At 58.2% G+C, this 13,738-nt stretch overlaps 1 protein-coding gene across 2 annotated transcripts in view; it reads left to right on the forward strand.

Annotated features, from left to right (window-relative positions):
- Positions 1-584: 584 nt before the first annotated feature.
- CAMK2A (calcium/calmodulin dependent protein kinase II alpha) overlaps positions 585-13,738 on the forward strand; it is a 69,419-nt gene continuing 56,265 nt past the window's right edge. The window contains exon 1 of one of the 2 annotated variants that reach the window (XM_004696723.2): positions 585-778. In XM_004696723.2, the coding sequence (XP_004696780.1) occupies positions 717-778 (62 nt within the window). In that variant the 5' untranslated portion in view covers positions 585-716. The remainder of the gene's footprint in view (positions 779-13,738) is intronic. The other variant, XM_004696724.3, reaches the window with a different exon arrangement.

The following is a 13,738-nucleotide window of genomic DNA, read 5'->3' on the forward strand; positions in this document are numbered from 1 at the left end:
ACTACAGTGATCACAGGGGACAGAGGTATCCCTGCAAGTTAGCCAACATTTCTCTGTAAACCTGATTCCAGCTGTTGCCAAGGCAACGGGGCAATACCTGTCTCTCTATGGGAGATGATGTTGCCAGGGTAACTGTATCCTGTCTTTCCGGGGACCATCCCAGAATGAGGCACCCATTGGAGGTTACCATGGCAACCGCTTTTTTGCCCCACTTAATCCCATCCTGGTTGCTCTAAGGGCCCTGCGGTTGGGGATGGGGGAGGTGGGAAGAGCGAAGATCACTTGCGGACTAAGTTTGTTCTCCTCCTGAACTCCCGCCCCTTCCCTGGCCAGCCACACCCCTCCCCCGGGGGGCACTGGGCCCACGGCCCCCGGCCCACACAGGCCTGTGGTTTGGGGCGCAGCAGGGCAAGGGCGACCAGGAGGAGCAGGTTTTGCAGTGGAAGGCAGGCAGGTGTTGGGGAGGCAGTTACCGGGGCAACGGGAACAGGGCGTTTCGGAGGTGGTTGCCATGGGGACCTGGATGCTGACGAAGGCTCGCGAGGCTGTGAGCAGCCACAGTGCCCTGTTCAGAAGCCCGGGGCTCGTCAGTCAAGCCCGCTCTCGGTTAGTGCGCGGCAGCACGGGCAGGCGAGAGGCACCTCGTTCCAGGAGCAGAGCAGCGGCGCCCCAGTCCCGGCGCAGCCCCGAACCTCGCCTGCCCGCCCAGCTCCAGGATGGCCACCATCACCTGCACCCGCTTCACGGAGGAGTACCAGCTCTTCGAGGAACTGGGGAAGTGAGTTGCGCCTCGGGGAGTCCTGGAGATGCCCAGGGGTCAGCGCAGCGGGAGGGGAGCACGTGCCTGCAGTGCTCGGCATGCAAGTGCATGCCTGCGCTTGGGCACTTGCTGGTGCCCAGGGCGCCCAGAGCAGGGCACGCGGATGTTTGCAGGGCACAATGTGCTGAGGTCAGCCAGGCGGTTGAGTGCGTGTGTGGGGGTGGGGGTGGGGAGTGGAGGGGTGGATGTGCATGCCAGGATACATGAACCCCCAAGTCCATGTGACCTGAGCACACTCAGACTCTCAGAAACTCAGGGGAAAAGGGGGGCTTCCCCGTTCCGTTTCTCTGGAGGTGGCCATCTGGCCTCAACTTGGATTCCTCCAAGGACAGAAAGCTCACTCCTTCCAGGCAGTCTTTCATGACTTTACGCCTGCACCCAGTGCAGAGTTCCCGGCCTCTCCCTGTGCGCACCTCCCATCCCAGCTCCGGCCAGCATTGAGGGCATGGGTACAGCATGGGTTAATACCGGAGGCTTCCTAGTCTTGGAACATGGAGAGGGGCCATCAGGCAAGCTAAGGGCCACCACTGCCTTAGGGGACTAGTGGCACAAAGGGTGGCTCCTCTCTGGTCCTTTTGCAAAGTTGTCCAGCCCTGGAGCTCATTTCTGCCTCTGATGACTGCTGGTGGAGAGGAGGGTGGGAGGACGAGGACAGGGGAACCCCTTGGGGTATCCCAGCAGGCTGGGGAGTGTGTGTGTCAGGGAAGGGATCCTGGCTGCCCTAGCTAGGCGTGGAGAGCAACATCCTGGTATGGATCAAGGGCTGGAGTGCAGTTTGGAGGCGGAGCTTGTCCGTGGGTTGGCTCCTGCTGTCGCAGCAGCGAGGTGCAGGAGAGAGGGGCCCTGTCCTCAGGTGTGTGCTGGAGTGAGGTTCCCGAGCGTGCGTTTTGGTGGGGGTTGATGTGTGATGTGCGAGGCCTGGCTGTGTGCATTCAGAAGACATGCAAGTGTTCGTGCATGTGTGCCAATAGGAGGTAGTAGTGTGTGCTTCATGTGTGGGATCTGCAACTGCAAGTGGCCCTGCATGGGTGCATGTACCCACATGTCACGGGGGGGGGGGTGCTGACATTGGCTGGCATGCATGGAGTGAGAGGGTGGACACGTGTCCCTGTGTGTGCCTGGGGATGACAGGTCAGGGACCTGGAGGTGCGTGCAAGCGTGCTGTGTGCTAATGTGCATCAGTGTGAGGATATACGTGTCTGTGTGCGTGTATGCAGACTGGGCACACCCTCCTCGGTGTGAGGACGGGTGCGCATACAGACTACATGCGTGTGTGTACACACATACATGGCGAGGCCTGGGCCCACTTGCTTGTGTGGGAGTGTGGGTTCTGTCAGCATGTGTGAGCTCAGGCTGGATATCTGCATATGTGTGGGCAGTAGGCCTATGGCTGTGCACAAGTAGGCTGCCTGCACAAACACACACACACTACCCAGAATTATAGGCACACACCAGCTCCCTCATATGGACACACACCCATGTGCGCAGACGTCTGCTCCCTCAGTCTGCAGACTTCCGGCTGTTCTGAGTATATGTCTCTGCTGGGGTGGGCTGCTCTGGAGGACTGAGGGTGTCTCCTATGGGCTTCGCCATGGCTCCTTCCTCTAGTGGGCCCCCGGTGCCCACATGGACCCCAAGGATTCCCCCGATGAACTGGGAGCTGCTATCAGGGTCCAGCTACAGCTGGTGCGGGCAAGACTGCGTCACACAGCACCGTGGAATGGAGTTGAGCTGTGACTCAGGCACTCGAAGGGAGAGCAAAAGTGATGTTTTGCCCCAAGAGGATCTGTGTGTCATTGAAGACTGGGTGCGGTGGGGGCAATTGGCAGGGAAGAGTCTCTAGGGGCCACCCCAGCCCTGCCACACAGAGCCTGGCGCTCTGAGGGACCAGCTCAGGGGCCAAATTCCAGGGAGAGGTAGCCTGAGTTTGGCCCTGGCAGCAAAGGTGAGGCTGGCAGACATGGCTGGGCCTTGTCTAATCAATTGCAGAACAGTTTGTGTCCCTACCCTTTTTTGGGTCATGTATCCCTCTAGGAACCTGATGGAGATCTAAGCGCACATTCCCCCTGAGACTACAAAATGCTGCACGCAATGCTCAGGGCTTCCAGCGTGTCAGGGAGAAGGCTTGCGTGTGTTGGGGGAAAGGGCACGTGGTCCCTCGCCTCCAGGTGTTAGGTTTCATAGGCCAACGAGCTCGTCACTGATGTGGCCATGGGACCCTGCTACCCTGCCTGCTACCCTGCTTGGCAGTCCACTTAGTTCAGGGTGCCAGGCAGGGGGCATGCCCCATGTGGCATGAGGAATGCCAGCTCTGGAGCCAGGCTTTGCGTTTGTCCTGATTATCCAGGAGCTCTGGAGCCCACATAGCACAGTGGGTTGTACATTGGGCTTCAAATCTCAAGGCCAGCAGTTCGAAACCACCAGCAGCAGAAACCATGGGGCAGTTCTACTTTCTCCGGCTTGCTCTGAGTCAGAACAAGCTTGACGGCAGTGGGTCCGTCTTGCCTTGCTTTGCTTTGCGAGCTCTGGGCAGATGGCACACGTCTCTAGTCCTCAATTTCCCTACACCCGTCATCAGGAGCGAGGAGAGGGCGGTGAGGGTGAAGTCGAAGCTGATAAGCAGGCCTGGCCACAGGGACCTCCCTTGAGGGGTGAGGGCCCTTGTTCCCTGAAGCCGGGGCAGCACTGCAGGTGGAGGAGGGGGTCTGCCCGATACTTTCCCCTTGTCCACAGTTCGCCCAGCTAGGAGAGGGTGCTGACCTCACTGGCTGCCTCTGGCCTGGCCCGGCTGCTCCCGGGCGGGGATGGTGAAGATGCTCGCAGGGCCCCCTCTTTAGTGGAGGGTCTGGGATCTCTGCCAGCGAGGGCACTGCAGTCACCCCCCAGAAGCTGGGGCCCCTTTTAGAAGCCCACTTGAGATGATGGGCGTGGGCTTGTAAGGGTCACTGGAGCTCCTTGGCAGGCCCCAGCTGCCCAGACACAGAATAGGGCAGGGCCTCTTGAGGGAGTCTAGGCGCTCTTCCCGGGCTTTTGAGGAGCCTGGGGGAGGCTGTGGACACAAGAGTAGTGGGCAGCCAGACGGAGGGTATGGGCTGGAGCCAACCTGGGTGCAAGGGCTACTGGGGCCTCTGGGCAAGACCGAAACTTTAGGGAAAGTAACTGCCAACCGCGCTGCAGCACATGAATTCAGATCCACCAGGGACCTGCTTTTAGAGCCCCTAAATGGTGAGGTTGGGGGTATGGAGGATTTGGGGACAGAAGGCTGCGGTATATGCGGGACCACTAGGTTCACCTGTAGCCACTGCCCACCCATCACCTGTTATGATGATGCCTAACAGGGTTCAGGGGAGCTTCCTGATTAAGAAAGGCTAGGAAGAAAGGCCTGGCACTCTACTGAGAACCCGTCCTCCCAAAAGACCCAGTTTGACTGACAGCCAATCTTGAGTGCTAGCCTAGGAGTGGGCTGTGGTTCAGGAGGTTGTCTCGGGTTGGGGCTAACTCGAAAGGTAAAGGAAAAGAATAAGAGGGCTGGGCAGGCTGTCTCCTGGGTCCTCACACCAGCCATTTCCTCCTTCCACCATCCCAGCCCTTGTCCTTCCTAGTGCACGAGAGAGCGAGGAAATACAATCCCTGGGGCCCTGGGTGGTGGTACATGGCTCTACAGGACCAGGGTGCCTGGGCAGCAGGTAAGGGTCCCACCCAGAGCTGGCCTCTGAAGACCAGTCTCTGAGAAAGGTGGGTGGGCCAGTGGGAGAGAATGGGAGAAAGTGCCAGTGGGCCCAAGGCAGGAAGCCCAGCCAGGCACTGGAAGAGGGGGAGGTGGGTCCCACCCCAGCCTGGGGAGAGCGCTTTCAAGGGGGCTTGACCTGGAAGGGGAGAGGGAGGGGCCTGCAGAGAGCAAAGCTCAGCTTCTCTCCAGAAGCAACAGGGGTCTGAAATTGCCCAGAAGGCCAGGCCTGGCTGGTTGGAGGTTGGCGAGGTTGGCATCGGAGCTGAGAGGACTGTAAAGGATGTCCTCTCCTACTTAAGCCCAGAGTGTTCCCCTCACTCCCATCCCCCACCCCAACCCCTCCCTGCTCTTCGGGAGCCAGGCTGGGCTGTGTGGTTGGCAGGGCAGTGGCGCCCACAGGGTGCAGCGTGCTGGGTGCATAGGTGTCTGCTAGGGACTGAGCCTGACCATCTGCAAAGTGGGTCAGCAGTCCAGGCCCTCCCAGTAGAGCTGTTGGAGGATAGGATGATGTCATCTTGCAGGAAAGCTCACCCCCCAGCTTCCAATAGTCTTGCACAGCTGGCCCGCCTTCCGGGGCCTGGGAGGTGGTTTGTGCTCCATTAGTGCAGCTCGAAGGGAGACAGGCAGGACATGCTCATCCAGTGTACAGGCTCGGAGGGGCGGAGGGTCCAGCTCAGGGCTGGGCAGCAGTGCTTAGAAGTGTGTCCTTCTCTCTAGGCCCTCCCAGGGTGCATCTGTGTGTCTGTGGGGGGCATTGTTGAGCAGGCACGCCTTTGGTGTCTATGTGGGCAGAGGGCGCTGGCCTGGGGATGGGGGCCTCTGAGCTGTGTTCCCTTCCCCTGCAGCATCTGGCTGTCATGAATGGGGCCAGCCCAGGTGGATCCCATACCATCTTGTGTGTCTCAACTTTTCATCTGTAAAATGGGGGCCACATGCTTCTCCGGGTGCTGCCCTGGTGGACTCCCATTGTGGAGTACCAGGGGAGATTACAGACCCCAGAAGGCCAGGGGGACTGTGTGCCTTCTTTGACCAGAGAGAAGGGATGTGCCCAAGGTCACAGGGAGAGGCAGTGACAAAGCCAGGCTGGGGGTCAGAGGCTCAGGGATGGGAAGTGTGGGGCAGGACCAGGGAGGGCCCGCCTCTCCTCCCTCCCTCCCTGGAGTCACCAAGCGAGCGGCAGGCACACATGTTCTGGTGCATGCCGCAGCCCTCCGCCCCCACGCTGCCGCCCCCACACAGGCTGAGCCACACTGACACTCAGAGAGCCTCCCTCCCGCCTGCCCGCCTCCCAGCACAAGCACACAGCGGCCCTGCTGCCTGCATCCCACCCCAGGCCCTCCACCCTGCCAGCTTCTCAGAGGACGCAGGCAGCATCCCAGAATGCAGTCCCGGCGTCCGTCTGCTTGCGCACATTTGCACATTCGAGCACCCACGTGCACCTTCCCATGGGCGCCCAGGCCCACACTCATGCGTAGGTGAACAAGCCCCTGGGCTGGCTGCAACAGGGCATAGTGCAGAGCAGGGGGATTCTGACCGGCTTCTGGGGGTGTGTTCTCTCTCTCTCTCCCTCTCTCTGATGCCTCTCCATTTCTGTCTCTCTGTCTCTGTGCATCTCTCTTTGCTGCAGCCTACCAGCTCCTGCAGGGCTGCTGCCCGTGGCCTATCCCCCTCAGAGCATTTCTGTGGGCCTGTAGGCAGCCTCTCATACCAGGCCAGTCTGGCCCAGTCCCCACGTGTGTCCCAGCTTGCTGAGTCCCAGCCCATGCCCTATGTTGGGGTGGCTGGGCCATGACCCAGGGGTCGGGAGGGACTAGAGACCAGTGGGATTTTCTGCCCTGGAGAAGGCTAGGGATGTTCGTATTTCGGGCCCATGAAAAAGGAGAAACGTGTACAAGTCTTGTGGCATCTAACAGGTAATTCGTGAGCACGTATTCCGTTCCCATCCCTGGGCTGAGAGCCTAGCCCGGACCACATGCAGGATCGACGGAACCACTGTTTCATGGGGCTCATGGTTCAGGGGTGGGGGTGGCAGGAAGCAGCCACTAATGTCCAGAAATCATTTAAATGCAGCTGAATACGGGTTATAACCACACATAGCATTCCAGGTTACAAAGACACCTCAACGAGAAGGGGCGAAGGCGGTAGCAAGGGCGGGTCCCCCAAGGAGGCAACAGGAAAGGAGGCTGAGTCAGAGGTCAGCAGAGAGAAATGAATGGAAGAGTGGTTTTCAAAGTGGTAGCAGCACAGGGAAAGGCACTTTGATGGAGTCCGTCAGGCCCAGGGGACCTAGATTCCAGTCTCTCCTGCCCTGCTCAGCTCTGGCCGGATGGAGTCCTAGAAATCTGGGGTTTGTCCTGAGGAGCAGTCCTGGCGACACGGTGGGTTACGTGTCGAGCTGCTAACTGCAAGGTCAGCAGTTCAAACCCACCCACCGCTCTGAGGAGAAAGACGAAGCTGTCCTGTTCCTGGAAAGTTTTCTAGCCCGTTTCAGAAACACGTGCAGCAGGTTTTTGCTGCCCATTGGACGTTGGATGTACGGGGCTGGGCAGGGCAGGACAAGTCACTGGACGGAAGGCTGGGGCTTGGGGATAAGGTTGGGGCTAAGGTTCCCAGAGACTGCCCTCTTCCCTCGCCTCTGCTGGGAGGGCCTTTGGGGGGGCCTGCAGGGTGCAGCTGGGGGGACACAGGCATAATGGGGAGGTGGGTTCTGGCTCAACTTAAGGAAGACATTTCTACCCACCAAGGCTGCTCCCCTGCCCCACCCAGCAGGGCTGCCTCCAGAGATAGTGGGCTCGCTGAGAGCAGAGATGCAAACCTGTAGCTCATCCCACCCTCTGGCCTCCCTAGAAGCCCCCTGCCCAGCCCAGAGAGAGATGTTGCTGCAAGAATGACATGGGAGCCAATTTATGGGCAGGATATCCTTGCTCTGTTCCTATTCGGGGAAATCATCGTGATGGTGCTGTTCCGTGTTTTGTAAACGGGGAAGGAAGCCCAGAGAGGGTAAGGGCCTTTGCTATGGTCACAGCAGTCCCTGACCAGCCTCTTGCTGCTCTAGTGCTTGGGGATCCCTCTGGACTTCTCTTCCTGACACACAGGAAAAATCCAAACCAAGTGCTGACCAGCTGAACCATGGCAGCCTTGGCTATGCAAGAGAGACTGCCCCACAGGGTCTTCAAGGCTATAGCCTGCAGCAACAGATCCCCCAGCCCAACTGTGTGCCACTCTGAAGGCCTCTGGTCAGAGGCCAGCAGGAAGTCGCCTGTCCACACCGCCCGGGCTCTGCCATGCTCTGGCTCTGTGCGGATATTTCTCTCTTTCTTCCTCTTTTTTTCCCCCCTCTTTCGTTTTTGTCACCCATTCAAGAAAACCCATGCGCAGCCAAAACAAGGAATATGTTGGAACTTCTGTTGGTTCAATGTTCCCTACAGCAAACAGAATCTTCTGGTTCCCAGGCCTTCTGTGTCCCCCACGAGACTGCTGCTGGGTTTGGCATGGGGCAGGCTGGGGGGTGGTTAGTGGGACAGCTCAGAGACACTGCGTCCCTGCAGCACCTTCTGGAGCCTGGCAGTGGGCGGCTGCAGCCAGGGGCGGAGGGTGCAGGGGACTAGGCTTAAGAGTACGTCCTGGGGTTTTCTGGCTGCAAAATCCCAGGCTTTGTGGCATGCTGGGCTGTGGTGAGCTGAGGAGGGAGAGGAGAAAGGCCTGGAGGGGGGGTTCTGCAGTCCCCCCTATCCCAGCTCCTTGGAGTTATTTGCCATTTGGGGGCTTACATGGCTGCCTTTTTTTTTTTTTTTAATAAAGAAAAGTCACCACTGCTCTAGCAAAGCCATAAAGAAAGAGGGCGAGCGTGAACCTTCTCATCTGACCCAGCAGCTGATTTCTGAGATGGGGAGGCTGAGTTCCCAAAGGGAGGGGTTACTGAGAGTGAGGAGTGGGTGGAGGTGGGTGCAGTAGAAGTAGGCCGGGCAGGGTCTAGGATCTAACTCCAGCTTTTGAGCTGCTTAGGGCAGCTGGGCCCTAGCAGAGAATTCCATGTAAGCCAGGAACATTGTCCCCAGAGAAATGGCTGTCCCCACAGAATGCTGAATAACATTTCCCACCATCCTCCTGCCCTGAGCCCCATCTGGGTGCCCCAAGCTCAGACCCCTCGGAACTGAGAGGCTTTGGGACAGCACAGTTGACCTCAGCCAGGAGTTCTAGTCCTGCAGCCAGTTTCCTCTCTTGGTCTCAGCTTCAGCATCGATGAAGGAGGAGACGGTGGACCTCAAGCAGACAGGGCAGTTTCCGCTGCAGCTGTGTGTGGCCCATGCATGCTCAGCCCCTCGGATGCTAACATCCTTTTTAAAAATTTTGGTAAAGAGACATACATCATTCACGCATTCGCCAATATCAACACCTACCAGCGAGCATTGGTCATGTTCTTTGCCTCTGGTCAGCCCCCTCGTGCTCTGCACCCATGTGTGTCCCCACCCCAACTTAGGCTCACTGCCCCCTCCACTCCTTCCTCACCCTGGCTCTGCAGTTCCTGGACCGCACATCAAGAATGCTTTGAGAGAGTGGGATGGCCGTGGGGAACGCGTTGTATTCATGTAGCTCAACAGTTGTTTAAAGACGGTGTCGACCGATAATTGCTGCTCATGGTTTGGAGGTTTTCTCTGAGTGTTTGATTTGGGGGTGCCTCCAGTCTCACGAAGTCTGGATCTGTAAGAATTTTAGATTCTGTCCCACGGCCCCCCCCCCCACCTACTTTGATCTGGCTTCTCTATTGATTCCTTGATCAGAGCATTCGGTAATGGTAGCTGGGCACCACCCGGTCCCTCTGGGCTCATCTGTCGTGCAGCCCCCTCTCTGCTTCGTGGGTCTTCTCATCCCTCTGCTGCGTCAGCTGAAGAAAGACCCATTCGCATATCTTGGGTGGTCTCTCACAAACTTTTCAGACCCCGGGCACCACTCATCAAAGCAAAGAAGGGAAGGGGTAATTTAAGAAACAGGACTAGCCCAATCGACCGGAAAATTGTTGGGAACCCTGTCTGCTCTGGGCACCCTTCTCCCTGCGCTTGGCTCCATGCTGGGCTCTCCCTTCTGCTAAGCTGGACTAGCCATGTACGGACCAGGTAACAGATCTGCTGGGACTTTGACCTGGGTCTTTCTGAACCCACCCAGCTCATCTCAGAGATGAGGGCAGAATATGCCTAGGCATCTGAACTCAGGCATCTGAACTCAGGCTGGAGATGAAGTGCCTATGAGTGGCTAAAAATGAGGGATTGATGCTCTAGAAGGCTGGAGGTGGATATTTCAAGGAAATCTGGTGATGGCCAATGGATTTGACTTCCCTGTGAGGCTGATGCAAAAGAAAAATTGCATAAGTCTAAGTCTATGTATATGTATATACACCCTCTTCCCGGGCAGAGCTTTAATGAAATTACAGGCGAGTCCTCCAGAGATGCCAATTAGGGCTCCCGGTAGCAAGGACGGAGGAGAAAGTGGCAAGAGAGGAATAAACAACCAGCAAGGCTGCAGGAGCTGAGGGAGAGTGAATGTGGGATGTCAGGGGACCAAAGGGACCAAGACGAGAGTGAGCCTCAAGGCTGGGTGGTCACTGGGGCCAGACGCCAGCCACATGGCAGGGCTGGCAAGGCTGCGTGAGAGCCCAGAGAGGAGCTGGGTGGGGCAGCAGGCCGAGGCAATGCCATGGAGGCGGGGGCGGGAGCAGATGGCAGGGGTTCATGGTGGGTGGGCGGAGGGAGGAGGAGGCAGCGGATGGATGTCGGACACTTGTTCTGAAAGTTTGGCAGCAAAGAAAGGAGAGAGGAAGTAGTCCAGGCTGCTGGGTCCTAAGAGAGGCTCTGGGTGTTTTGCCTTTGGGTGGGAAGCGCGCTTTATTTTCCTTGAGCAAGGGAGGCCTCGTGTGTTGGAGGACCATAGAGACCCTGAGACCATAGGGACTCCAAAGCATCAGCTCCCCGGAAGGCCCAGGTGAACTGCCCCGGCCTGCAGAGGTTTCCAGCTGTGGAATTCCAGGCTTCAGCTGAAGAAAGGCACTTAGCCATAACTGGCCAGGGCTTGTGGAATTGCTTCCCATCGCTGCACAGCAGCGGCCGCTCACAAAGGGTCCCCCACTACAGCGGCACATCCACAGTGAATAGAAGCTGCTCCCAGCCTCCCACCCCATCCCTTTCAAGGGCAGGGCCTATGCCAAATGTGCCAGACCTTAGCTGCGCCTCTGCCCATAAGCATAAGCAGGTGGTCCTTGACTCCCCATCCTGGGTGCAGCACGAGCATCAGCAAGTCAGCATCACAGGGCGTGCCAGGCCAGAGCAGGTGGTAGCCTGCTGTGGGTGGCCAGGCAGCAACTCCAGGATACCAAACCTGCCAGGCAGCCAGAAAGCAATTTCCCAGTGTGAATCTCGCTTTCACGGCCCATTAGCAAGTTCCCACATTCTCAACCACAGGGCTGGGTGCATGCTGTCCCCCTGCCCTCCCTGGATGCTACAGCTCTGGGGCTCAGTGGCACAGCAGCCCCTGCCTGCAAACTGGAGCTGCTCCTGGACCACCTCCCATCCTTGCCCTGACCCCCACCCCACACCCCCTTGATCCTGCCCTGCTTCCCTGAGCTTGGTAAAGCAAGCCCATTTTATTACCCATGACTGGCTGCTCACCATTGTGTCATAGATAATGATGCCTGCAAAAGGCGCCATTTCTTGAGCACTTGTACCCTAGGGACGGTGCTGAGCCCATTGCCAACCTTACTCTCTCCCAGGGCCCTGGAGCCGCTGCCCCAGGTAGACACTCTCAGGGTCAGGCCTTGAAGTGAGGAAGCAGGCTTCCTGGGTCACGTGTAGTAAGTGGGCTGAACCAGGATCCAAACGCTGGTTAGCCTGAGGCAGCAGGTGCTTGCCTGTAGCCAGGCAGAGCGGTCCTGTCTAGTACAACAGTCATCAGCCACATTCAGCTATTGATATGTAAGTCAAATAAACAAAAAGCATCCCGTTATTCCGTCCCAGGAGCCCTGATTTGAGTGCTCTATAGCTGTGTATGCATACAGACTAAGCACGCCACTGTTCATCAAAAAGCTCAGCCTTTCTAACCCGCCCAGAGGTGGCTCGGAAGAAAGGCCTGGTGGCCTTCTTTGGATGGGCCACAGCTCTGAAAAGCCTGTGGATCAGCGCCACTCTGCAGCACATGCAGGTACCATGGGCCCGGACCAACCCAGTGGCCCCTTGGTTGGTTTGCGTTTGTTCTTGTGTGGTTGTTGCCTTCACAGCCACATGTGGCTGGTGGCTGCCGTGCAGGGCAGCATGGAGAAAGCCCGCCCTCACAGAGAGTTCTATTGGACAGAGAAAAGCTAGAAAGGCCTGGAAACTACTAGGGGGTTGGAAAGTCCATGTTGTAGACAGAGAGACAGAGGCCCAGGCGGGGGCAGGTCCCTGCACAGCCTTCCAGCAGAGCAAGAGCCAAGATTCAGTGCCGCAGGGCCAGCCCCTTTCTTACCCCCACCCCTGCCCATGTCCTGTGGCCCTCTTGCTCACGTGGATATACACTTCCTACCCATGGTGACAACACACATGTGCTTCATCAGCCCAGGGTCCCATGGTGCCACACGTGCCAGGGCATTGGTCAGGCAGCTAGCACACCTATGGCCAGACACGTGACCCCTGTGATGACACCCAGGGGTGCTCCTAAGACCTGTCCCCAGGCACCTTCACCCACAGAGGGCCCTCATACCCAAGCCTGACCCCTTCCTCTTGGCTACCACTGACCACCAGCACCCCTGCCTCTCTCGCCTTGTTCTGTTCCCAACTACTCCTGCCCACCCACCCACCTGCTGGCCACCTGCTCAGCTCAGGGCCCCAAGAGTAGTGGGCTGCCTCTTCTGTTTGCCCAGGCGGCTGGGCTGTGACCACTCGCTCCTGCAGGATGAGCATGCAGAAATATGCCCTTTTAGACAGAAGAAACAAAGGATGGTAGGGCTGCAAGCTCCCCTGCCCCTGTCTTGTCTCTGCCCCTGCCCCTGCCCCTGCCCCTCATCTCTGTCTCCCACGGCCCCTGAACCTTCCCACTTGTGGATAGAGGTCAGTGGCCCAGAGAAATGCAGCAGCCTCACCAAAGGCGGCCCCCTGGCTCAGCTTTTGCTTAGTCCACCCACCTCATCCGCTCATGCTGTGCGGGGCATGGTGCCAAGTGCTCTGCACGCATCACCTTAATCTCCAGAACAAATCCAGGAGGCCGATGCTACGATTGCCCTCCAGGGGTAAGAAACAGGCTCCGAGAGGCAAAGCGCCTTACTCGACGTCGCACCGCTGGTCAGGGGCTGGCCAGGAGTAGACACAGGTCTCTGTGAGGCCCGGAAGCCCTTCTTCTGAGGACCTTACCCTCCCACCTGTGGCGGGTGGGGTCAGAGGAAGACGTGCAGGAGACCTGGATTCTCTTCTCAGCCTCACTGAGGCCTTGGCTTCCTGAGCGGTCGGTGGAAGCCTATCATTCCAGTCGAGGAGGCCAGAAAGGCGCTCAGCATCGGGTCAGCCTGTGGGGTACGAGGGGCTGGCACTCTCTGGGGCAACAGTTGTGGAGTGCTGTGGGTCAGATCCTGCTCTGAGATTCGGATCTTAGCTAGGAGCCCTCACTGGGAAAGCAACACTCAGATGCATGATGTCATTCAGGTTTCAGGGACCACCTCCCGGGCCACCTTTGCAAGACCCCTAGTTAGGAACCTCTGCTCTTCACCAAAACTTGGGGTTGTGTTCCCAGTGGGAAGTGCATGCAGCAAATGCTGCTTCTCGTTCTGGAGAGATGGATCTCCTTCAGGAGCAGAGCCCTCGGGGACTGTGGCCCAGCGGGCAGCCTGTCAGGGCTGGTGCCCAGCAGGAGCACTTCCCCAGCTGGCAGACAGGGCAGCACTGATCTGGCAGAGGAAGAACCCCTGGAGAAAGTGTTAAGAGGAGTCCTGGCACCTCCATCTTCCCTGGGGGGTCACCATTCCTGGCTCCTCGATCCTATCTCCAGGACCCGGATGGGGGGGGCGGGGTGTGTGTGAGGGGACAAGGGCTGAGTGCTCTGTGGAGACTGCTAACAGAAAAGTCAGTGATACAAACCCACCAGCATTTCTGAGGAGGAAAGGCCTGGCTGTCTGCGCCCTCTGTCTTCTGTCACCTGGGGCCTCTGTGACTTGGCACAGACTCCACCTGGCT

Source organism: Echinops telfairi, unplaced genomic scaffold (genome assembly GCF_000313985.2).
Source record: "Echinops telfairi isolate 266 unplaced genomic scaffold, ASM31398v2 ScPeMD7_7469;HRSCAF=8507_0, whole genome shotgun sequence".
In the NCBI taxonomy this organism is placed as follows: domain Eukaryota; kingdom Metazoa; phylum Chordata; class Mammalia; order Afrosoricida; family Tenrecidae; genus Echinops; species Echinops telfairi.